We start from the raw sequence: 23762 nt of genomic DNA, 5'->3' as shown, positions 1-23762 counted from the left end.
GCACACGCAAACGCCCAGTGCCGAATATATCGACGAAAAGTCAAACCGTCAAGCTTCGATCATTTTGACATTTGCCTTTGCGGCGTGTGAGAGAAAGAGAATTTCATCTGATCTCTCACTCGTTCAAAATTCGAACTAGGATTTGACAGTTCGATTTTCATTGTTCCTTTTTGTTCGTCGTGGTCGTCCCGTCGGCTGCTGCCTAGAATGAAAACAAAATAAAATTTTGTTTGCTTGGGCCACGCGCATAGTGCGTAATTAATTATTAATTATAATAAATTATAATAAGTGCAATAATTAAAGTGCCTCCGCGGATTAACGGGTGAAAAATAGAAGAAAAAGAAGAAATCCCGGTTGATTGCAGTGCCTCCAACCAACCAACGATCCTCCGGATGAACGGGACTCACCAAATCCGGGAGCAGCTCGAGGAAAAACGAAAACATTGCAGCAGCAAACATTATCCCCGTCGTCTTCGGTCTTGTTTTGCCAGCCTGCTGATGCCCACGGAGCGCTCCGAAACAAATCCGGAAATACTCTGGAACGTTCTGGAAATACCGAGTTCAACAGACAGTTATCAGCTGTTTTTACTACAGGTTGGTATATTTTATAATACAACTTCCGATCATTACAATTCTTCCCCACAATCTCGCTGCAGGATCGTTCAAATCTGGAGCTACATAGTCGTTCGTATTCTTGGCAGCACAAATTACCTCATCGGAATGGAACCACGCCCGAAAGACGATGAAGTTCCACCGCGTCAGCAGCCGGGGTTTTACGCTGGCTGGCCGCCGCCCACCGGCTATCATACAACGTGACGTCCCGGTTGGGTTGCAGCCGATCGACCACCATTCTTTGCGGTTCGTTTGGTGTGGCTGCTGGCGCTGATGTGTAGCAGTTTCATGATAGGTTCGCTGACGACTGATGGTTCCAGTGTGAATTGTCACGGAATGGATCTATTGCCGATGGGCTCGTGGGTAACTCCTCCGAATACGGCGGTCGCAAACAGAGCGAAACAAAAAATGGTTGGTAGGCCATCACCAGCGGAAGCAGCCCTTTTAGGAACAACACCAACAGCCTCCGGTGAATGATCCTCCGGATGAGCGGGACTTACCGTTGCCGATGTGCAAGCCGTTTAGTAGGTAGACCCGATACGATGATTCATGCTGATATAGATTGTCTATATTATCCTAATCAGTTTTGACTACTTATTCTACCTTCTTGTTATACGTTCCCACTGGAACTTGGCCTCCCTCTTTTTAACCATGCTCTTTGTGTATATTGTGACGTAAGCACAATATTACACTGCCCAAGAAGTTGATCAAATTTCCCAACCGAAGCGGGAATCGAACCCACGGTTTCCGGATAGGCGGTCTATAAATATTGTCATACGCTAGACTTATTGGAGACCCTATTAGTTTTGAATGAGATTCAAAAATGTTTAAACTTAAAACATTTTAAGGTCAGGATATTACTATAGATAGTAGAGTAAACTTACTCTACTATCTATAGATATTACTATTAAGAAGATTTTTGGTCCGAGTATGAATCACAATACTGATTTTGAAAAACTTTTTCTTTCTGATGTTACAATCCAATTGAGACAGAGTCCGCATCTCACCTTAGAGAGGTTAGAGATTTTCAGGAATTATTCAAATATTTTTCCGGGATGTTTTTGACTCACATAAATAATTGAGAATGAATTTCTGAGAATCCATAGGAATTTTCAGGAATTATTTCAATATTTTCCGGGATGCTTTTGACTCACATAAATGATTGAGAATATTTTCTTAAATTCGTAGAATACATCCCATATGACTGGGATTTTCTGAGAATCCTTTGGGATTTCCAGGAATTATTCAAATATTTTCCGGGATGCTTTTGATCAACATAAATGATAGAGAATATTTTCTTAAATTCGTAGGATACATCCCAGATGACTAGGAATTTCTGAGAATCCTTAGAAATTTTCAGGAATTATTTCAATATTTTCCGGGATGCTTTCGAATCACATATGATTGAGAATATTTTCTTAAATTCGTAGAATATATCCCAGATGACTGGGAATTTCTGAGAATCCTTAGGAATTTTCAGGAATTATTGAAATATTTTCCGAGATACTTTTGACTCACATAAATGATTGAGAATATTTTCTTTAATTCGTAGAATACATCCCACATGGCAAGGAATTTCTGAGAATTCTTAGGGATTTTCAGAAATTATTTAAATATTTTCTTAAATTCGTAGAATACATCCCAGATGACTGGGAATTTCTAAGAATCCTTAGGAATTTTCAGGAATTATTCAAATATTTTCCGGGATGCTATTGACTAACATAAATAATTGAGAATATTTTCTTAAATTCGTAGGATACATCTCAGATGACTGGGAATTTCTGAGAATCCTTAGGAGTTTTCAGGAATTATTCAAATATTTTCCGAGATGCTTTTGACTCACATAAATGATTGAGAATATTTTCTTAAATTCGTAGGATACATCTCAGATGACTGGGAATTTCTGAGAATCCTTAAGAATTTTCAGGAATTATTCAAATATTTTCCGAGATGCTTTTGACTCACATAAATGATTGAGAGTCTTCTTCTTCTTCTTGGCGTAACGTCCTCACTGGGACAAAGCCTGCTTCTCAGCTTAGTGTTCTATGAGCACTTCCACAGTTATTAACTGAGAGCTTCCTCTGCCAATGACCATTTTGCATGTGTATATCGTGTGGCAGGCACGAAGATACTCTATGCCCAAGGAAGTCAAGGAAATTTCCTTTACGAGAAGATCCTGGACCGACCGGGAATCGAACCCGTCACCCTCAGCATGGTCATGCTGAATACCCGTGCGTTTACCGCCTCGGCTATATGGGCCCTAAATGATTGAGAGTATTTTCTTAAATTCGTAGAATAAATCCCACATGGCTAGGAATTTCTGAGAATCCTTAGGGATTTTCAGGAATTATTTAAATATTTTCTTATATGCTTTTGCCTCACATAAATAAATGAGAATATTTTCTTCAATTCGTAGAATACATCCCAGATGACTGGGAATTTCTGAGAATCCTTAGGAATTTTCAGGAATTATTGAAATATTTTCCGGGATGCTATTGACTAACATAAATGATTGAGAATATTTTCTTAAATTCGTAGGATACATCCCAAATGACTAGGAATTTCTGAGAATCCTTAAGAATTTTCAGGAATTATTTCAATATTTTCCGGGATGCTTTTGAATCACATATGATTGAAAGTATTTTCGTAAATTCGTAGAATATATCCCAGATGACTGGGAATTTCTGAGAATCCTTAGGGATTTTCAGGAATTATTCAAATATTTTCTTAGATGCTTTTGCCCCACATAAATGAATGAGAATATTTTCTTAAATTCGTAGAATATATCCCAGATGACTGGGAATTTCTGAGAATCCTTAGGAATTTTCAGGAATTATTCAAATATTTTCCGAGATACTTTTGACTCACATAAATGATTGAGAATATTTTCTTAAATTCGTAGAATAAATCCCACATGGCTGGGAATTTCTGAGAATCCTTAGGGATTTTCAGGAATTATTTAAATATTTTCTTAGATGCTTTTGCCTCACATAAATGAATGAGAATATTTTCTTAAATTCGTAGGATACATCCCAGATGACTGGGAATTTCTGAGAATCCTTAGGAATTTTCAGGAATTATTCAAATATTTTCCGAGATGCTTTTGACTAACATAAATGATTGAGAATATTTTCTTAAATTCGTAGAATACATCCCATATGACTGGGATTTTCTGAGAATCCTTTGGGATTTCCAGGAATTATTCAAATATTTTCCGGGATGCTTTTGACTCACATAAATCTGGAGCTCGATTTGAATAGGTCGTATGTGCTTTTATCGATATAAAATTCGATCAGTTTATTTTAGTCGTTGTAGCAATATGGCAGATATTTTGCAAACTTTTAATGATGGAACAGAAAGCCTGTTTTGTGAGGATTCTGCTGTATGTATAAACTTTGTTCAATTTCAACGGTTTTCGCTGTAATAAGCGAATCCAACTGATCGAATTTTTAATCGACAAAAGCACATACGACCTATTCAAATCGAGCTCCAGAAATGATTGAGAATATTTTCTTAAATTCGTAGAATAAATCCCACATGGTTAGGAATTTCTGAGAATCCTTAGGGATTTTCAGGAATTATTTCAATATTTTCTTAAATGCTTTTGCCTCACATAAATGAATGAGAATATTTTCTTAAATTCGTAGAATACATCCCAGATGACTGGGAATTTCTGAGAATCCTTAGGAATTTTCAGGAATTATTGAAATATTTTCCGGGATGCTATTGACTAACATAAATGATTGAGAATATTTTCTTAAATTCGTAGGATACATCCCAGATGGCTAGGAATTTCTGAGAATCCTTAGGGATTTTCAGTTTTTATTTAAATATTTTCCGGGATGCTATTGACTCATAAATGATTGAGAATACTTTCTTAAATTCGTAGGATACATCCCAAATGACTAGGAATTTCTGAGAATCCTTAAGAATTTTCAGGAATTATTTCAATATTTTCCGGGATGCTTTTGAATCACATATGATTGAGAATATTTTCTTAAATTCGTAGAATATATCCCAGATGACTGGGAATTTCTGAGAATCCTTAGGGATTTTCAGGAATTATTCAAATATTTTCTTAGATGCTTTTGCCCCACATAAATGAATGAGAATATTTTCTTAAATTCGTAGAATATATCCCAGATGACTGGGAATTTCTGAGAATCCTTTGGAATTTTCAGGAATTATTCAAATATTTTCCGATATACTTTTGACTCACATAAGTGATTGAGAATATTTTCTTAAATTCGTAGAATAAATCCCACATGGCTAGAAATTTCTGAGAATCCTTAGGGATTTTCAGGAATTATTTAAATATTTTCCGGGATGCTATTGACTCATAAATAATTGAGAATACTTTCTTAAATTCGTAGGATACATCCCAGATGACTAGGAATTTCTGAGAATCCTTAAGAATTTTTAGGAATTATTTTAATATTTTCCGGGATGCTTTTGAATCACATATGATTGAGAATATTTTCTTAAATTCGTAGAATATATCCCAGATGACTGGGAATTTCTGAGAATCCTTAGGGATTTTCAGGAATTATTTAAATATTTTCTTAGATGCTTTTGACTAACATAAATGATTGAGAATATTTTCTTAAATTCGTAGAATACATTCCATATGACTGGGATTTTCTGAGAATCCTTTGGGATTTCCAGGAATTATTCAAATATTTTCCGGGATGCTTTTGACTAACATAAATGATTGAGAATATTTTCTTAAATTCGTGGTATATATCCCAGATGGCTAGGAATTTCTGAGAATCCTTAGGGATTTTTAGGAATTATTCAAATATTTTCCGGGATGCTATTGACTAACATAAATGATTGAGAATATTTTCTTAAATTCGTAGGATACATCCCACATGTCTGGGAATTTCTGAGAATCCTTACAAATTTTCAGGAATTATTCAAATATTTTCCGAGTTGCTTTTGACTCACATAAACGATTGAGAATATTTTCTTAAATTCGTAGAATAAATCCCACATGGCTAGGAATTTCTGAGAATCCTTAGGGATTTTCAGGAATTATTTAAATATTTTCTTAGATGCTTTTGCCTCACATAAATCACGGTGTGTCTGGTGGACAACGTTAATTTAAAAAAATCGGTATCGCTAAGACACCCACCAAACGAAAGCTAAGGGTCCCCCTATCATTTGAGACTTGAATGAGAAAGTTCTATCGGCGGTTCTAGAACATTTTTTTTTTTTTGAAAAAATATGATATTTTTCATTTTTCTCGAAGAACACATTTATGACAAAACACTGTTTTTCCATTACAAGCATAACTTTCCGACGATACATTTTTTATATTATTCTACCCATAAAAGCATTAGTCCCATGAGGATGGGAAACCCAGCAGATGAAAGTTTTGTGTTTATGGACAGTGTGGTGAAAGTACTAGAACAGTGAGTATAAAATCGAGTTAAATACTGTTTCTTTGAATTCCAATAATGTGTTTGCTTCCTATGACAGATGCGTATACGTCTTTAGGCTCTCGTATTTGACTGATACCAGCAGGTCACCAATCGATCAACTTTACAGTACATACCGTCATTTGGTTCTTCAGATTTGTGCTTTTGAAATTTCGGGGTGTGATATCGTCATATATTCTCCTCAAACAGCTTCTCAATGTCAATGCGCGTCTGGTACTCAAGACACATGTTTTCTTTCTTCTTCTTCTACTTCTTCTTCTTCTTCTTCTTGGCGTAACGTCCCTACAGGGACAAACCCTGCTTCTTTGCTTGTTCTATGAGCACTGTAGGAGATATAATAAACATAAATTTAATTGTTCGGTTTGTTTGAAATTTTCTTATTTTATGTCCTATAAGCACTTTAACAGTTTTTAACTAAAAACTTCTTTTGCCAATTACCATTTTTCATGTGTCTCTCTCTCTTCTTGGCGTAACGTCCTCACTGGGACAAAGCCTGTTTCTCAGCTTAGTGTTCTATGAGCACTTCCACAGTTATTAACTGAGAGCTTCCTCTGCCAATGACCATTTTGCATGTGTATATCGTGTGGCAGGCACGAAGATACTCTATGCCCAAGGAAGTCAAGGAAATTTCCTTTACGAAAAGATCCTGGACCGACCGGGAATCGAACCCGTCACCCTCAGCATGGTCATGCTGAATACCCGTGCGTTTACCGCCTCGGCTATATGGGCCCATTTTTCATGTGTATAGTGTGTGATTTGCACGAAGTCATCTGTAGTAGCGCTAAACCTGCCACGTTGCCTTTCATGAGAAGTTGTGGTTCTTACATCACTACATATTTCACAAGGTCCGCAACTCCATGTAGAAGGTTTCAAATAATATTTAAACTCATAGAGAGTAAATCTGATGGGTATAAAAAAGTGGAACCATCTCGGCAGGGGTCCTATTTTGGGCATTTTTCTGCTATAACTCAGCCAATTTTGAACCAATTGACACAATTTTTTGGAACGCGATGAGATACGTATAGTATCTAGCCGTGTACAAAATTTCAAGTCAATTGGTTTGGAATTGACTGAGTTATAGTGAAGAGTGCCCAAAATACCGGTCGCTGCCCAAGTAGTTCGCTACCCTATTCTCATCATTGAATGAGGCAAATTTAAGGACAGACTTGTTAGTATCCCAATATGGCCGCCACAATGGCCGACTTTGGCACCTACTCACGATTTTAAGGGCACAAATCTCTTCGTAAACAAAAGCAGCGCACCTGAGCTTCTTATTTTAAGCTTATTACAAGTGAGCAAGAACAGAATAATAAAATGCATTGTTGTTTGAAGCTTGCTTCTTGAGATTTGTGCGTCTGAAGTTTTGATGCACTGTAGAACCGGGATTTTAAGATGTTTGTCCTTAAATGAGCAAGTCCGAACTTTTTTGTGGGGTAGTACTAAATGCTATCTTTGAAATCTTTCAGAAAAAGTTGTTATAATATCAACAATTTGCAAGTAGAAACAAGTACAAGTTAAGTAGTTAAGACATTTTCAATCTTCTGATTTATATGTATGTGCTCAGACATATGTACTTTAATGTAAAACATGTGTATATGTCAAGCTGTAGAATTGAATGAAAAGTTGCTAACTCGTCTATAACTCCATGATGCTATCAGAAGATTAAACTTTTGATAACCGACAGATTATCACATTGTTCTAGTACATATATATTGTGCACCCGTTAGACATGCAGCATTGATTATTCTATTTTATCAGTTGAGTAAGGCTACCTGTTTACAAAGATATGCGGTTACTAATATAATTTTTATGTCTAATTACCCGTTATTAGACAATTTTACTTAACAAATCTAAAACTGTGAATATTAACTGCTTTCGATGATAATTGTGGCGCAAAAAACTTCTTCAATCACAATACGTACTCCTTGTTTTGATTTTCCTCGTCAGTTAGGGGTTTCTTGTCGTAGTTGTTTCTTTAAAAGTAAGGAGCTATACCTAACTGCAATAGACTAAAATAACTAAAATATTTAAGTCTTAGGTACCATAAAGGGGCTGTCCATAAACCACGTGGTCATTAGGGGGGGGGGTTCGGCCAATGATCACTTTGTATGGACAAATAAAAAAATTTGTATGGACTAATGACCACGGGGGGGGGGGGGGGGGGGGGTTGAAAAGTCCCAAAAAATGACCACGTGGTTTCTGGACAGCCCCAAAGGTGCACAAATTAAACAATATGATAATTCTATCCGCGCCACGGCATACAAGAATATAAGACAGACCTTCACGTTGATTAAATTGGTGTGGAGTTCTAGATCGTTTTATTCATGTTTTTGAACGATATTTAATTGCATCATCAAAAAAACTTTCAGTTTTCCGAAATTGATTACCTTCCAAATGTTGTACCCCGTGATCCGAGCTACTTTGATGTATGTTTTATTTTTTTGACATTACTTGGCCTACTTCGATCGTAAAACTTTTAAATTATGAGACACTGTCAATAAAAACTAAGAAAATTGCAGCCGCAATAACTACTTCCACATCTTGTACCGACTTTTCGAACCCTCTAAGCAGAATACCCTCTTCGAATGAGTGTAATCAGTTTCGTACCTTTTAATAAAAAGGATAACTGACACTGAGGAAGATTACAAGTGATAGTCGAAATACGCGTCAAAGGATAAGCAACATAGGGCGGAATTAAAAGGTACGAAACTGATTACTTCCACATGTATAAAAGGCGAAGTTTATTTGTACATATGCCCAAATACTGCTGAATTTCTAATTCAACTGCCCTAATTTATTTTTTGTACTTACTCTTTTAAAAGGACAATGGGCGACCTCATACATGCCCATTTTGCTACACTCAAGGTTGAAAAGAGAAAAAAAAAACAGTCTCAGAGATAGTAATATTTGAAAAAAAAAAAATGTTCTAGACCCGCCGATAGAACTTTCTCATTTTAGTCTCAAATGAAAGAGGGGACCTTCAGCTTTCGTTTGGTGGGTGTTTTAGCGATACCGATTTTTTTTAAATTAATTTTGTTCTACCAGACACACCGTGAAATGATTGAGAATATTTTCTTAAATTCGTAGGATACATCCCAGATGACTGGGAATTTCTGAGAATCCTAAGGGATTTTCTGGAATTATTTCAATATTTTCCAGGATGCTTTTGAATCACATATGATTGAGAATATTTTCTTAAATTCGTAGAATACATCTCAGATGACTGAGAATTTCTGAGAATCCGTAGGAATTTTCAGGAATTATTCAAATATTTTCCGAGTTGCTTTTGACTCACATAAATGATTGAGATTATTTTCTTAAATTCGTGGAATACATCCCAGATGACTGGGAATTTCTAAGAATCCTAAGGGATTTTCAGGAATTATTTAAATATTTTCCGGATGCTTTTGGTTCACAAAAATGATTGAGAATATTTTCTTAAATTCGTAGGATACATCCCAGATGACTGGGAATTTCTGAGAATCCTTGGGAATTTTTAGGAATTATTTAATTATTTTCCGAGAAAGAATTCCCGAGGAACTCCTTAAGGAATTTCCGAGGAACTTCTGGAGGAATTCCCTAGGAACCCTAGGGATTTTCAGGAATTATTCAAATATTTTCCGAGATGCTTTTGACTCACATAAATGATTTACAATATTTTCTTAACTTAAAAGGGATACCTTCATGGCCTCAGTTTCGTCACCCCGCTGAGTGTGTTCCATCAAAGACGAGCTCTGAAAGGCGCCTGGGGTCCAATGGACCCCAGGTATCCCTTTTTGGGTTAAATTCGTAGGATACATCCCAAATGACTGGAAATTTCTGAGAATCCTAAGGGATTTTCATCAATTATTCAAATATTTTCCGAGATGCTCGGAAATGATTGAGAATATTTTCTTAAATTCGTAGGATACATCCCAGATGACTAGGTATTTCTGAGAATCCTTAGGAATTTTCAGTTATTATTTAAAACTTTTCCGAGATGCTTTTGCCTCACATAAATGAATGAGAATATTTTCATAAATTCAAAGGATACATCCCAGATGACTGGGAATTTCTGAGAATCCTAAGGGATTTTCAGGAATTATTTAAATATTTTCCGAGTTGCTTTTGAATCACATAAATGATTGAAAATATTTTTTCTAAATTCGTAGGATATATCCCAGATGAATAAGAATTTCTGAGAATCCTGAGGGATTTTCAGTAATTATTTAATCATTTTCTTATATGCTTTTGACTCACATAAATGATTGAGAATATTTTCTTTAATCCGTAGAATACATCTCAGATGACTGGGAATTTCTGAGAATCCTTGGGAATTTTTAGGAATTATTTAATTATTTTCCGAGAAAGAATTCCCGAGGAACTCCTTAAGGAATTTCCGAGGAACTTCTGGAGGAATTCCCTAGGAACCTCTGAAAGAATTCCCGATAGACAACTGGAAGAATGCCCGATGAATTTCTAAAAGAATACCCAGGAACTTCTGGAAGAATTTCCGAGGAACTCTTAGAAGAATTACTTTGGAACTTCTGGAAGAATCCCGAAGAACTACGAAAAGAATTCCCGAGAAACATCTGGAAGATTTCCAGAGGAACTTGTGGAAGAACTCCCGAGAAACTCCTGGAAAAATTCCTGAGAAACTTCTGGAAGAATTCCCGAAAAACTTCTTGAAGAACTCCCGAGGAACTTATGGAAGAATTACTAAGGAACTTGTGGAAGATTTTGTGGAAGATTTTGTGGAAGAACTTCTGGAAGAATACCCGAGGAACTTCTGGAAGAACTCTCGAGGAACTTCCAGAAGAATTCTCTAGGAGCTTTTGAAATTATTCCCGAAAAACTTCTGCAAGAATCCCCGAGGAACTCCTGGAAGAATTCCCGAGGAACTTCTGGAAGAATTCGCCAGGAACTTCCAGAAGAATGCCCGAAGAGCTTTCGAAAGAATTCCCGAGGAACTTTTGGAAGAATTCCCTAGGAAATTCTGGATAAATTCCCAAAGAAGTTTTGGAAGAATTACCGAGGAACTTCTGGAAGGATTCCGTTGGAATATGAGGTGGAATTCCCGAGGAACTTCCGGAAGAATTCCCGAGGAACTTCTGGAAAAATTTCGGAGGAATATCTGGAAAATTCACGAGGAACTTCTGGAATAATTCTTGAAGAACTTCTGGAAGAATTCCCGAGGAATATCTGGAAGAATTCCTGAGGAACTTCTGGAAGAATTCCCAAGGAACTTCAGGAAGAATTGCTGAAGAACTTCTGCAAGAATTTATGAGGAGCTTCTAGAAGAATTTCCGAGGAACTTCTGGAAGAATTTCCGAGGAACTTCTGGAAGAATTTCCGAGGAACTTCTGGAAGAATTTCCGAGGAACTTCTGGAAGAATTTCCGAGGAACTTCTGGAAGAATTTCCGAGGAACTTCTTGAAGAATTCCCGAGGAACTTCTAGAAGAATTCCCGAGAAACTTCTGGAAGAATTACCGAGGAACTCCTGGAAGAGTTCCAGAGGAACTTCTGGAAGAATTACCGAGGAACTCCTGGAAGAATTCTCGAGGAACTTCTGGAAGAATTCCCGAGGAACTTCTGGAAGAATTCCCGAGGAACTCCTAGAAGAATTCCCTACAACTTCTGAAAGAATTCTTGAGGAACTTCTGGAAGAATTCCCGAGGAACTTCAGGAATTGCTCCCGAGGAGTTTTTGAAATAATTTCCGAGAATTTTATGGAAGAATTCCAGAGGAAAATATGGAAGAATTTTCGAGGAACTTCTGGAAGAACTCAGGAACTGCTGGAACAATCCCCAAGGTACTTACGGAAGAACTCACGAGGAAATTTTGGAAGGATTCCCGAGGAGCTTTTGAAATTATTCCCGAGGAACTTCTGGAAGAATTCCCGGAATATGAGGAAGAATTCCCGAGGAACTTCTGGAAGAATTCTGAAGGAACTTCTGGAAGAACTCCCGAGGAGCTTTTGAAATAATTCCCGAGAATCTTATGGATGAATTCCGGAGGAAAATCTGGAAGAATTTCCGAGGAACTTCTGGAAGAACTCCCAAAGAACTTCTGGAAGGATTCCGTTGGAATATGAGGAAGAATTCCAGAGGAACTTCTTGAAGAATTCCCGATGAACTTCTGGAAGAATTCCCGATGAACTTCTGGAAGAACTGCCGAGGAACTTCTGGAAGAATTCCAGAGGAAAATATGGAAGAATTTTCGAGGAATTCTCGAGGGAGTTTATAGAAATGGCCGGGAACAAACGTCTTCAGCTTTTCCTGAGAATGGCAAGCTTACATTTTCTGGAATCCTAAGAATCATTTTGGTATACCCAAGAATCATTATATTCTCTAGAAATGTTCAGATATAAAAGGATTATTTTTAATAATGCCAAAGATCTCCAGTTTATTCGTGGAATCTTTATGTGCATTCCCCCCTGTATCTCAAAGAATTACCAACTCTTCTCTCGAGACCCTCACGGTATATCTATAAATGTTAAGTTACTTATTCACCTAAATATTATTATATTATTTTAAATAAATAAAATAAAGTTTCTTGCAGGTTTCTTGCTGTTTTAATCATTGAGCACCAACATTTCAAAAGCTCGTAATTGTTTTTGTAAACAAGAGTAATCGCGCTCTTGTTTACAAAAACAGTTACGTGCTTTTGAAATGTTGGTGCTGAAATCACAAAATCAATACAAAAAAGAAGAAGAAACCCGTAAAAACGAGCTTGACAAGGGTTCGACGTTCTAGCTTGACATCAGGCTTACGTCAGTCTGATTCGTCGAACTCCAGCTCGCATGTTCGAAGCCCGACAGCTTGACGCAAACGGTGCAGAATCGTTTGACATCAGACTGACCGTCAGTCTTACATCAGTCTGATGTCAAGCTCTGTAAGACTGACCGTAAGACTGATGTCAGACTTACGTCAAGCTTGCGAAATGCACTGGGCGTATGCATTGTGTGGGGCACTTGAGTAGTTTCAGGTTGGCGTGCGCTCATCAATAAAAAAAATGAGCTACCTTTTATGTCTTACCCTCTCCATCAGTAGCTCAATTTGACACTTTGCCCACAAAAAACAGTTTGTCAGCGTTTGCGGTTGCCAAACATCGGATTTGACGCGACTGTGTATGCGGTTTGGTGCAGCAGCAGATGCAAAGTGCAAAAAATGTCGGCTTGTTGAAGAAGAGAGCTTGACCAGGAAAAAAGTTATCCAACTTGCAAAACAATTCAGATTTTGAGAGTGATTTTTGGGCTTTGATCGGACTGGGCGGTGCGTGCGGGCGTGTAAAACAGGTAGGTACACATTCCGGAACAGAAAGATGAGCACCTCGGATAGCGCCGATACGACGAGCAGCAGCAGCGCAAGCAGCAATCAGAAGCAGCCCCAGGAGGAAAACCAGGACGAACTAATCATCAAACAACAAAGGGAAATCGAACAAGAGGTAGCTAGGAGGGATGAGTGTGGGATATGCTGGAGTGCTGTAATTATTTGTTTTCACTTCTAGATAGCTTATTCGAATCCCTTGGTGAGCGAGTCTCAGGCCATCAACAGCTTGAATTCGGAATATCTGGACGATGCCGTCTACATTGCCAAGGTGAAGGATCTGGCATCCAAGTATCGAGCGATCCGGCGTACCCGCCCCGATGGCAATTGCTTTTTCCGGGCATTTGCCTATGCTTACTTGGAGTACTTGGTCCGCAACAAGGACGAATTTACTCGGTTCTATGAGTACGCAGCCAAATCTCGAGAAAGACTGACGGAAGCTGGATTTCCCAGGTTTACCATAGAAGATTTCTATGAGACCTTCATGGAGGTCATTAACAAAGTAAAGCCCGATGGTGACAACAATACGGCCGCAGCGTTGGTTGAGCTGCATAAGCTTTTCAACGAGCAGGGTTACTCGGATTACGTTGTGGTCTATCTGCGCTTGATAACTTCCAGCCATTTGCAGGAAAGAGCGGATTTCTACCAGAACTTTATCGACGGAAATTACACGATCCAGGAGTTCTGTCGCCAGGAGGTGGAACCCATGTACAAGGAGTCCGACCACATTCACATCATCGCCATTTGTTCCGCTCTGGAGGCGGGTGTCCGCGTTGAGTACATGGACCGAGGCGATGGAAACCAGGTGATTGCTCACGAATTCCCCGACGGTTGCAAGCCGAATGTGTTTCTGCTGTACCGTCCGGGGCACTATGACATTCTGTACCCCAACAACGAGGTACAGTAGACAATGAATTTCCAGGATTGTAACTTTCAGACAAACCCACTCTATTCGTATTTGGAGATCTTAATCGCTAATATATCCTCTCATTCAATTAGAATTTAAATAAATAAAATGAGAAAGTATTTAAACTTCAGATTCATTATATCCGTACCGATACTAATGGTGAATGTTTGGGGGACGTCAGCGTTCTTGAAATGGTTATGAACTACCAACCAAGCCGATCTGTTTCAGTTTAGGGCTTATGGTAGAAGTTTCACACATTCGATGTATTCGTTCAATACATAGCCTTCATGCTTAATTTCACCTTCTATAAATTTTCACACTTGTTCGCAAATCTATCATTTCATTATCCACTTCGATCTCTACTCCCTTACACTCTGAGTTGAAAATGAGCGATAAAGCAATAAAATGATCAAATACTGTTAACAAAAAATGGAATAAGCCAAACAAAACACTATTCCAGGGTTGACTGGTGGACCAAAACCAATAATGAAACCTCATCATCCTGTATTCCTGTGATCGTGATGTTATATTTGAAAGTGCATTTGTAATGTTCTATTAATTTTTCGTAATGAAAGCATTTATAAGTTTCCATTATTTGCTCGTAATGTGGCTTTCAGTAATTGTTCTTTGTAACATTAAATTTTTCCTACATGTATCAACAAGGACGCAATGTTCTATCTAATATGCGGCGTGAGAGCGCTAGCTACCACGGTACCACCTACTCATACAGTGACCGGCACAAAAAAAGATCCACCATATAGTTATTGCAGTTTCTAGTGAAAAATACATGCAAACATGATAAAATATATCTTTCAATGAATGCACTACATCCATTTTACATTGTTTTAATGATTTGTGTCGAAAAATATTTTGTTTTTGAGGAATAACATGATTTCTGATAAGATTGGGAAAATTGCTTAAAAGTTGGGTATGACAAAGTTTGCCGGGACAGGCAGTGGCAACTATATTGCTACCTACTGTTTGTATTTTTTTCTGTTTTATAACAATTTATTTTGAACTTTTTGTTTTGGTTACGCAAAATTGGGACTACTAACAACGCCTGGTATTTTTTTGGTACTAAACAAAGCCTTAACAACAATTTAGGAGCCATTTGTAGTCTCAAAAATGTCTAATTTTGACCGCGTGAAGAAAATTAGCTCAAACTTATTGTCAAATTATAGATTTGGTAAATATTTTAAGAAATCTAGATTGAGTTTAAATAAGGGCCAAAGTAACATGAGCGAGTTCTCTTCATCGACTCTCTCTTCTTCAAATTAAAGTGACAAGATGCAAGTATGGTTGAATTTTTTGGTCATAAATCGCTAGGTTGCGATGCAATCTAGCGTCTGAGTGTAAAAAAGTTCGATTGAATTTCCATCTTGTCACTTTAATTTGCAGAAGAGAGAGTCGATGAAGAGAACTCGCTCATGTTACTTTCGCCCTTATTTAAACTCAATCTAGAAATAATCAAATTCTGGGTTGACATGAGCTGAACTACACAGTTTATATTATGGGTTAAGCCTCAATCCACTTTAAAATCTCTTTTCCGGTTTTTTGTCGAAATCAAAAGAAGAAAAGTACCCTAAACGGGCAGTGGCAAGAATATTGCCACCAGCGCTGGTGGCCTAAACGGGCAGTGGCAACTATATTGCCACCTCAAAAGCTCGTTTTTGGGGTTAACGGGCAGTGGCAACTATATTGCCACCAGCGTTTTTGGCCTAAACGGGCAGTGGCAACTATATTGCCACCTAGACTTTTGAGAGTTTCTTTCAAACAAAAATTGTTTTTTGTAATTACGTTGCAAAAAGTTTCACTTTTCAATTGCCTTAAGTGTGCAAAAAAGGCCTACTTTTCACTACTGATGCAAGTGTGCCGAAAAGTACTACTTTTCGGCACTCTTAAGAGTGCTGAAAAGTAGCACTTTTCGGCACCTTTGCCTGCTCACACTTTTAACGAAGACGGCTAATAACAAGACAGACAGCTCCCACCCTATCGCAGGCGACAAGGTTGAAACGCCCTCAACGATTCACAGGAACATTAAACATGATTGCTTGCGTGTACATGCAAATATGTACACGGAAGCTGTAGCATGTCACGCACACTTATTCATAATGTTGTTCCCGGGAGTCGTTTGTGGCGCTAGTGTGCTTGAAGTTCTCAGAGTATATGGAGCAACAGGGTAGATGTCTGTCTTGTTATTAGCCGTCTTCGCTTTTAACAAACTTCCGTGTCTTTCGTAGATTCAGCTACTTACCTATACATCAATGGACCAGCTGGAAACCCAATTTAGTCGATTTTTATTCCTAACCGAACTGCAAATCGGGTGAAAAGGAAGCTACTGAAGCTACTTTTCCCGAGGGGGTCGACAGTAATGAATTTGCTTCAGTTACCGTGCGCCGTAATTATATTTGATTTTCTGAATTATTCATAACTAGCTGTCCCGGCAAACTTTGTCTTGCCCGGTTGTGGTGGTTTGACAACTGTTGATGTCATTGCAGCACCGCACTCTAGATTGGTCTCGAGATTGGTTTTATTTCGATCGTGTTGAATTTCTTCCCAACTCATCAGTAATCAGTTATTTTCTCGATTTTCCTACTTTTTTACTTGATTTTCTTAACTTTTTCTACTTATAAACACAGCCACCACGAATACGAATCAAACCATGCCAGAGTCATGACGATCGGTCTACCCGTTATTGAGTTTTGTTGCCTCAAAGGAACTTCAAACTCATTTTTATATAGGGGTTCCCTTATTAAGCATGTGGCTCCCATTTTCATCCTACGAAAAACAAGGGATTGGAGCGCTGTTTGTTTTGTTTCTTATTTTTGTATTTTTTGTTAGAAGTGAGCACCCATGTAAACACAAAGAACGGAATCAATCGGTGCCGTAATCGCTTGTTTTCGTATAGGATGAATATGGGAGCGTGAGATTACTGATGGCACACATACCCTATATAGATTGTTTTAATTATACTGAACATCGGTTCGATTTTCTCGGATTATTCTCATTTTCTTCCATTTTCTCAGTTAAAACGGTTTTATGCTATTTATTTTTAGCAAAATGACAAAAATTGGAAATATCCAGCGGTCGGAATTTTCGCTCATTCTCACGAAAATAGAATTCTCCCTCACGCCAATTTTCAGCGAAAATCTGGCTTGAGAAATCTCCCGCACAAAGAGCAGAGCGAAAACATTTTTTCACTCACTCCCAAAGGTGCGAGAATTTCGTTTGCCCTTTGTCGGCCGATTATTTTGTCTTTCCTTGACTCATATGGCGCCGACGATGATTGGTTTTATGCATTATATTTTCTACACCCTCTGTGTAGTTGGCGTGGTGGTGTGGATAGAGTGCGCGTGTCGCGTATGTTTTTAGTAATATTCCAGGATCAAATCCCGTCGCGGGCACAATTTTTGTTAATCTGCTTTGAAAAGATTTTCATGAAAATTGGGTGAGAGAAAATTTAACAGAACGAAAAGAAATTATCTGCAGGTTGAAGCGATTTTCAGTTATCATGAATCGCTACTCTCGAAAAAAGTGCTGGAGGGGAAAAGTGTTCCTCAAGCAAAATAGTGAAAATAAGATCTCCCGCCGCCGTGAAAATAGCCATATTTCGTATCACTGAAACGAAAATTATGAACCCTGGAAATATCTGAAAAAATCGAATAAAATGAAAAAATCGTTCGAAAACCGCTTAAAATTGGCGATGAAAACGGCTAACATCTCTTAATGTGTTGCGACGTCACGACGCCACGTCGAAAATTTTGAAAACTCTTCCAGGTAAACAATCGGCTGCGTCGACCGAGGCGTCGGCCATCAGCTGGTCGTTCAGCAGCAGGAATTGCTGGAATTAGCGAATGCAGCAACGGATCACATCGGAAATATGGGAAATGCATGTTATTGAGAAGATTTATTTGCTACATAATGGCATACTGAGGATTAAAATAATGCGTAGACTATGTAAACAACAGTCACATCCGTGATCAGCTGTTGTTTATAAACAAGCTCCATCCCGAAGGATAGGGAGAGCAAAACAAAATCGAAAAAATTTTACATTTTTGTTCAGGGATGTGCATCGATTTTGTTCGATTTTATGGGGATAAGCCAACATTATAATCGATTTTATCATCAATAGTTTTCACTGATCCTTGACATGCAGTTCATAGTCTGTTGAAGTTTTGATCTCAGGCCTATTCTAAGGCCTCCAAAAGTATGTTCTCCGAAGTTTGTGTCACAAATCCAACATTCGAAACCAAATTTTACACACGATGAAGTCTACGGTACTCAAAAAGCCTCAAAGCACCCCTAGACAATTTATGGTACTTGAATTGGGTGATCTAGGTCATTCAAACTACTTTGGAATTCATTTTCTTAAGATCTACAACATCTACCACTACCATCATTTATGTTCACTGTGTTCAAGAGATTTAGTCACGTTCATGTCCATTAGAACTCGCTATGCTACGAGCAACTCGATATTGTGGTAGTTGGACATTCCGTGAAATACAAAGGGCCTAAAATTCACGTTGAAGTTCTGGTTACATGCATCATGCTATAATTGTAAAAAATATTCGTGGAATGTCGTCTATACTGATGATGAAGCCTCAGTTCAGAACTAAATTGCTTTTGGTACATTCATGCGATATTCCAGGCTTTCCAAACTATTCTGGAATTAAGACTTTCAATATCTGAAGGCTCTACTCTTATTTCTCTTCACTCTATCGGCAAAAAATTCTGTTAAGTATCTCTATGTGTTGCTACTTGGGTATCCACTGGCATACAAATGGACCCAATGTATTTTGAAGTATGGGTCGCAATATCTGTAAATCTTAGGATATTTTTATTGTAACGAACGCTCGCGGAATCTAATCTACGCTACTGTTAGAGACTCAGAGTGCAATTCTGGTTACTTAGCAACATTCACTTGGTAATCTACTGCCGCCACTCGCATAACAGTCCCATCTTTGCTGGGTTTCCTATTCATATGGGACTGTTTTGCGAGTGGGGGCAGTCTAGGCCATCCAAACTTTTCTGGAATTAACTAAGTTGAAGGTCTACTCCACCGGAAGCTATACCTAAGGTGGCAGCTCCACCACGGTGGATAGGAGACCATAGGCGAACAACCTACTTTTCCGAAACCAAAGAAACCGGAAATGAAAGTAAGTTCAAGCTCTACTCTTGTATATCTTTATTTTATCGGTAGACTACCTCCACAAATCCCTTACGAATTCCTCCAAGACTTTGGCCAAGAATTCCACAAAAAATCCTCCAAGAATTTCTGCCAACAATTCCTCCAAGATTTTTTTCATGAAATTCCTCGAAAATTCTTTCAGAGTTTTGCCAGAAATTCGTACAAGAGTCCGTCCAGAAATTTCTTCAAGAATGCAACCAGAAAAAAATAATTGCTCCAGATATTCCTCTAAAAATTCTGCCAAGAATTTTTCAAAGAATCCCTTTAGGTATTTTCTCAAGAGCTCCTACTCAAGGAGTTCCTCCAAGAAATCCTCCAAAAAATCCTTCAGGAATTCCTCCAAGACTTTCGCCAACAATTCCTCAGATAATCCTTCCAGGTATTTCTCCAAGAATTTCTGCCAATGATTTCCCCCAGAATTCCTCCAGGATTTTTGCCAAGAAATTCCTTGAAAGAAACTCTTCCAGGAGTTCCTCTAAGAATTCTTCTAGAAATTCGTACAAGAATACCTCCTGGAATTTGTCGAAGAATTTCTTCAGATATTCATCTAAAAATTCCGCCAAGATTTCCTCGAAGAATCACTCTAGGTATTATTCCAAGAACAACTCCAGGAATTCCTCCGAGAATTCTTTCAGCGATTTCTACAGGAACTACTCCGAGACTTCTTCCAAGAATGTCTTCAAGAATTTGTACAGGAATTTCTCCAAGAATTACTCCAAAAATTCCTCCAGATTTTCTTCTAAGAATTTCTTCCATAAGGCATTCGCCAAGAATTCCTTCAACAATTCCTTCCAGATTACCCTTCCAAGAATTTCTTCAGGTATACCTCCAAGAATTTTTTCATGTATTCCTGGAGTACTTTCTGGAAGAATTTATATGAATTTGTAAAGGAATATTTAAAGAATTTCCTCTTCTTGGGGAATTCCCAGAAATGTCCGAGAAACTTCTGGTGGAAACTCGCGAAAAATTTCACGGGAAGTCCTTGAGGCATTTTCTAGGAACTCGTAGACGTATTCTCGGAGATCATCGCGATGAATTTCTGAGGGACTCCTGGAAGATTTTCCGAGGAACTTTTGGAGGAATTCCCGGTGTTTTTGGAACTCGTGGAAATATACCCGAGTAAGGTTTTTAGTAATATTCGGGAAAATCCTGGAAAGATCAAGCTGGAGAGAAGCATGTATAATTGCTGCAGAACTTTTTGGTGAACTCCTGAAGCAGAGCTCCTGGAAGGATTTCGCGGAGTATTCATGCAGTGATTTCCAGAGTAATAATGGAGAAAATCCCAGGAAAATCCTGGGGGGACTCTACCACAAATGTTGCAGGAATTCGTGAGATACTTCTAAAGGAATTCTCGTGATATTCCTGGCGGTGCCATGAAGGAATGCCCTGGAGAGCTTTTGGACTCATTCTCGGGAACTTCAGAAGGACTTCCCGTTGAACTGGAAAAACATTCTCCGTTATTACATTATTTCTGTGGAAATTCTGGCGAAATTCCCTCGGTATTTCTGGAAGAATTTCTGAGGAACTTTTAGGAATTCTTGAGGAACTCCAGTGTTGCGAACATTATTGCGCATTTCCCACCCAACTGGACCCCTTTCGCACTTAGTATAAGTGCGGGATCGTGAATAAAACTGCGATTTTGCATCGAATCGTTTCGGTGTCTTCTGCGCACTTATTCAGCACTTTGTAATGCATAAGTGCGCAGAAGACACCGACACGATTCGATGCAAAATCGCAGTTTTATTCACGATCCCGCACTTATAATAACTGCGGAAGGGGTCCAGTGGAGTGGGAAATGCGCAATAGAAGCCACACAAACATTTCTACTCGGGCGCTGCCGACGCCCGTCGTCGACCCAACCGTCGCGACCACGCGAACGGATGGGCTTGGCAACTAACATAACAGTCCCCTGGCAACTAACGAACCGCATCGCAGCAAGCGAGGTTCAAATTTGAATTTTTCAGGGCAGAAGTGAAATTTTCCTCGTGCGGACAGGACGCACATTGTCGATGATTAGAATAACGAAATTGAATTGTAAAGACATTTTCTGTAACTAGGCTATTAATAAATTAAATTAGTTTAAATTCCAAACGCGTGATTTGTAAAACTCTGAAAAGTGGCTTTGGTGACGGGAGAGTAAGATTCGGTACGGTCGTTTGTCAGAACGTGGGTTTGTCTTCTATGCGCGACTGTGGTGTTACGCGGTTAGGTACCCGAGAGAAGCTGGAACTGGTGCTTTCCACCCAACAACCGTCCCGCAGGTGCACCCTCTGACGGTTTTCGATTGCCAGCGAACCCAATGGAACATCCAGGAAAAAAAAATTAGAACCAATTCTTGGAAGTATCCTAGAAGAAATTCTAGTAGAACTCCTGGAGGAATCTCAAAATAAACTTTTGTATAAATTGCATATGAAACGATTAGAGGGTTTCCAGAAGGAACTCCTGGAGGAATCCAGAAAGTACTCCAAGGTAAATCACAAAAAAAAACTGGAGGAATCCCAGAAGAAACTACTAAAGCAATTCCAGACTACTGTAGGAATCATAAAAGGAAGTCCTGGATGAACCACAAGCAAATCCAGTAGGAATTACAAATGAAACGCCAAGTGAAATCCAAACAGGAGTGTCTGAGTGACCTCCGAGTACTGTCCGCACGTTCGAAGACTTTAAAGGTCCTCCGATCAACTTCTTTTAAAGCCGATCAGAAGAATCAGAGCCTTGTACAACGCGAGTTTTGTCTTCTTTTGCAGCCTGCGGGACTTCAGCTGATTTCCCAGGCCGAAAAAGGTTCGATCATTATCGCACGTCACTAGAGTACCAAGATTAACAAATTCGTCCACAACTTTAAACTTTTCAACATACTCTTCTCAATTCATCACCGTGAGACTGACTGGAGCGACTGCACCAACTGTGACTACATCTAACACAACCTTTGCGATTCGTCTTCAACAGAACAACAAAATATAATAAGAAATTTTAAGCGCAAACAAGTTTTATTCCTCACACATATTTAGCCTTCGACTTCTCCTAAATAAAGTGTTTTGTCACTCGAAGCGGACAAAACCACGGGCTCTGTCGGATGGAAGTCTACGTCATTCACGCTTCCGTTGTGTCCAGGAAGTTTATATAGAATCCTTCGTGAGGTTGTGTCCCAAATATAGACAAACCGATCTGCGGAACCACTACTTATCTTTGATCCGTCCGGTGACCACGCACATCGCAGCAAATTTTTCTCGAAGTTATGCTGATGGCCGGAGAAGACCTTAACACATCTCTCGGCCGGAGCGTACGGCCTGACGTCCCAAATACGCAGCGTATTGTCCATGGAGTTGCTCAGCACGTAAGAACCGTCCGGCGAAAGTGCCAATCCGGTGATCGTATCCGTGTGTCCCCTCAAACGATAGACGATATCCTTCTTCCGGATGTCCCAAATTTTGATCTCATTGTCAATTCCACCGGAGATCACCTGCTCGGCCGTATCGCTGAAGCAAACCGCCGTCACTTGGTACCCGTTATCAAAGGTATGCATGACGTTCTTCTTCCTGGCGTCCCAAATCTTGATGGTGGAATCATCCGATCCGGACACGATCAGTGTCGGTCCTCGTCTCGCACCGCTGCAGCTATTCACGAAATGCGAGTGGCCTTTCAGTTTCCGGATCCGAGTACAGGTCGGGACATCCCACACGGCTACCATTTTGTCCGTACTGCAGGTGTAGAGGTTTCCACCATCCGGCGAGAAGTGCACCTCCATAACTGCCCCGGAATGGCCGGACATCATTCCCACGTTCTCACATTCACCGTAGACGTTCCAGAGGAAGATTTGCCGATCGAACCCCGTCGACACCAGGTGCTCTCCCTCCGGGTGGAACTCGGTGGAGAATATTTCCCCTCCGTGGCCTTCCAGCAGCATGATCGGTGCCAGCAAATTGGACGTCCTTTCCACATCCTACAAATATGGGATTCATAAGCCAAGCTGATTCAAAACCACGGGATGATTGTAACTTACGTTTTGTTCCAGGAGCTGTTTATCCTTTGCCGTGTAGGTCATCAGATCTGAGCGGGACTTTTTGGTTTGTGGCACGGGAACCAATGCATCCGAGGGACGCTTCTGTGCCGCAGACATCATTTTGCTGCGTAATTATCAGCTTTAAACTTTGAATAAATGAATAAAACTAATATTTTCCACACTTTACTGAAACGTTTGCGGCGCTGCGTATAAACAAACTTCTGATTGGAATCGAATGTCAATTGCAGGGTTCGATCAAAAGATGCGGTAGATCTCTGAGCCGATCGCTCGCAGCTCCATTTTA

General features: G+C 39.2%; 2 protein-coding genes and 2 long non-coding RNA genes across 4 annotated transcripts; 2 read left to right on the top strand and 2 right to left on the bottom strand.

Moving 5' to 3' along the window:
• Window positions 1–19: 19 nt before the first annotated feature.
• LOC109432755 (uncharacterized) lies at window positions 20–1139 on the top strand. The gene is made up of 2 exons (XR_003895157.2): window positions 20–593; window positions 656–1139. It is a non-coding gene; the product is annotated as an uncharacterized LOC109432755 (long non-coding RNA).
• A 7826-nt stretch (window positions 1140–8965) lies between these two features.
• On the bottom strand, window positions 8966–12989 carry LOC134288816 (uncharacterized). Its single transcript, XR_009998136.1, has 2 exons — window positions 9640–12989; window positions 8966–9537 (listed from the first exon to the last, which is right to left on the bottom strand). It is a non-coding gene; the product is annotated as an uncharacterized LOC134288816 (long non-coding RNA).
• A 133-nt stretch (window positions 12990–13122) lies between these two features.
• On the top strand, window positions 13123–14386 carry LOC109411701 (ubiquitin thioesterase otubain-like). The gene is made up of 2 exons (XM_019685274.3): window positions 13123–13478; window positions 13542–14386. Exons 1-2 carry the CDS (start codon window positions 13356–13358, stop codon window positions 14265–14267), a joined length of 849 nt encoding a protein of 282 aa, XP_019540819.1. The 5' UTR covers window positions 13123–13355; the 3' UTR covers window positions 14268–14386.
• An 8033-nt stretch (window positions 14387–22419) lies between these two features.
• Window positions 22420–23698, bottom strand: LOC134288815 (U5 small nuclear ribonucleoprotein 40 kDa protein-like). Its single transcript, XM_062854701.1, has 2 exons — window positions 23459–23698; window positions 22420–23398 (listed from the first exon to the last, which is right to left on the bottom strand). Exons 1-2 carry the CDS (start codon window positions 23576–23578, stop codon window positions 22463–22465), a joined length of 1056 nt encoding a protein of 351 aa, XP_062710685.1. The 5' UTR covers window positions 23579–23698; the 3' UTR covers window positions 22420–22462.
• Window positions 23699–23762: the final 64 nt, after the last annotated feature.

The sequence above is a fragment of the Aedes albopictus genome, chromosome 2, assembly GCF_035046485.1.
Source record: "Aedes albopictus strain Foshan chromosome 2, AalbF5, whole genome shotgun sequence".
NCBI lineage: Eukaryota > Metazoa > Arthropoda > Insecta > Diptera > Culicidae > Aedes > Aedes albopictus.
Note: the sequence above shows the minus strand (reverse complement) of the source record. Positions and strands in the feature narration are given on the sequence as shown.

Coding starts and splice junctions, on each gene's coding strand:
- LOC109411701 (XM_019685274.3), top strand. CDS start 13,356: ATGAGCACCTCGGATAGCGCCGATACGACGAGCAGCAGCAGCGCAAGC. Junction 13,479..13,541: donor AAAGGGAAATCGAACAAGAG/GTAGCTAGGAGG, acceptor TTTCACTTCTAG/ATAGCTTATTCGAATCCCTT.
- LOC134288815 (XM_062854701.1), bottom strand. CDS start 23,578: ATGATGTCTGCGGCACAGAAGCGTCCCTCGGATGCATTGGTTCCCGTG. Junction 23,399..23,458: donor AACAGCTCCTGGAACAAAAC/GTAAGTTACAAT, acceptor CCATATTTGTAG/GATGTGGAAAGGACGTCCAA.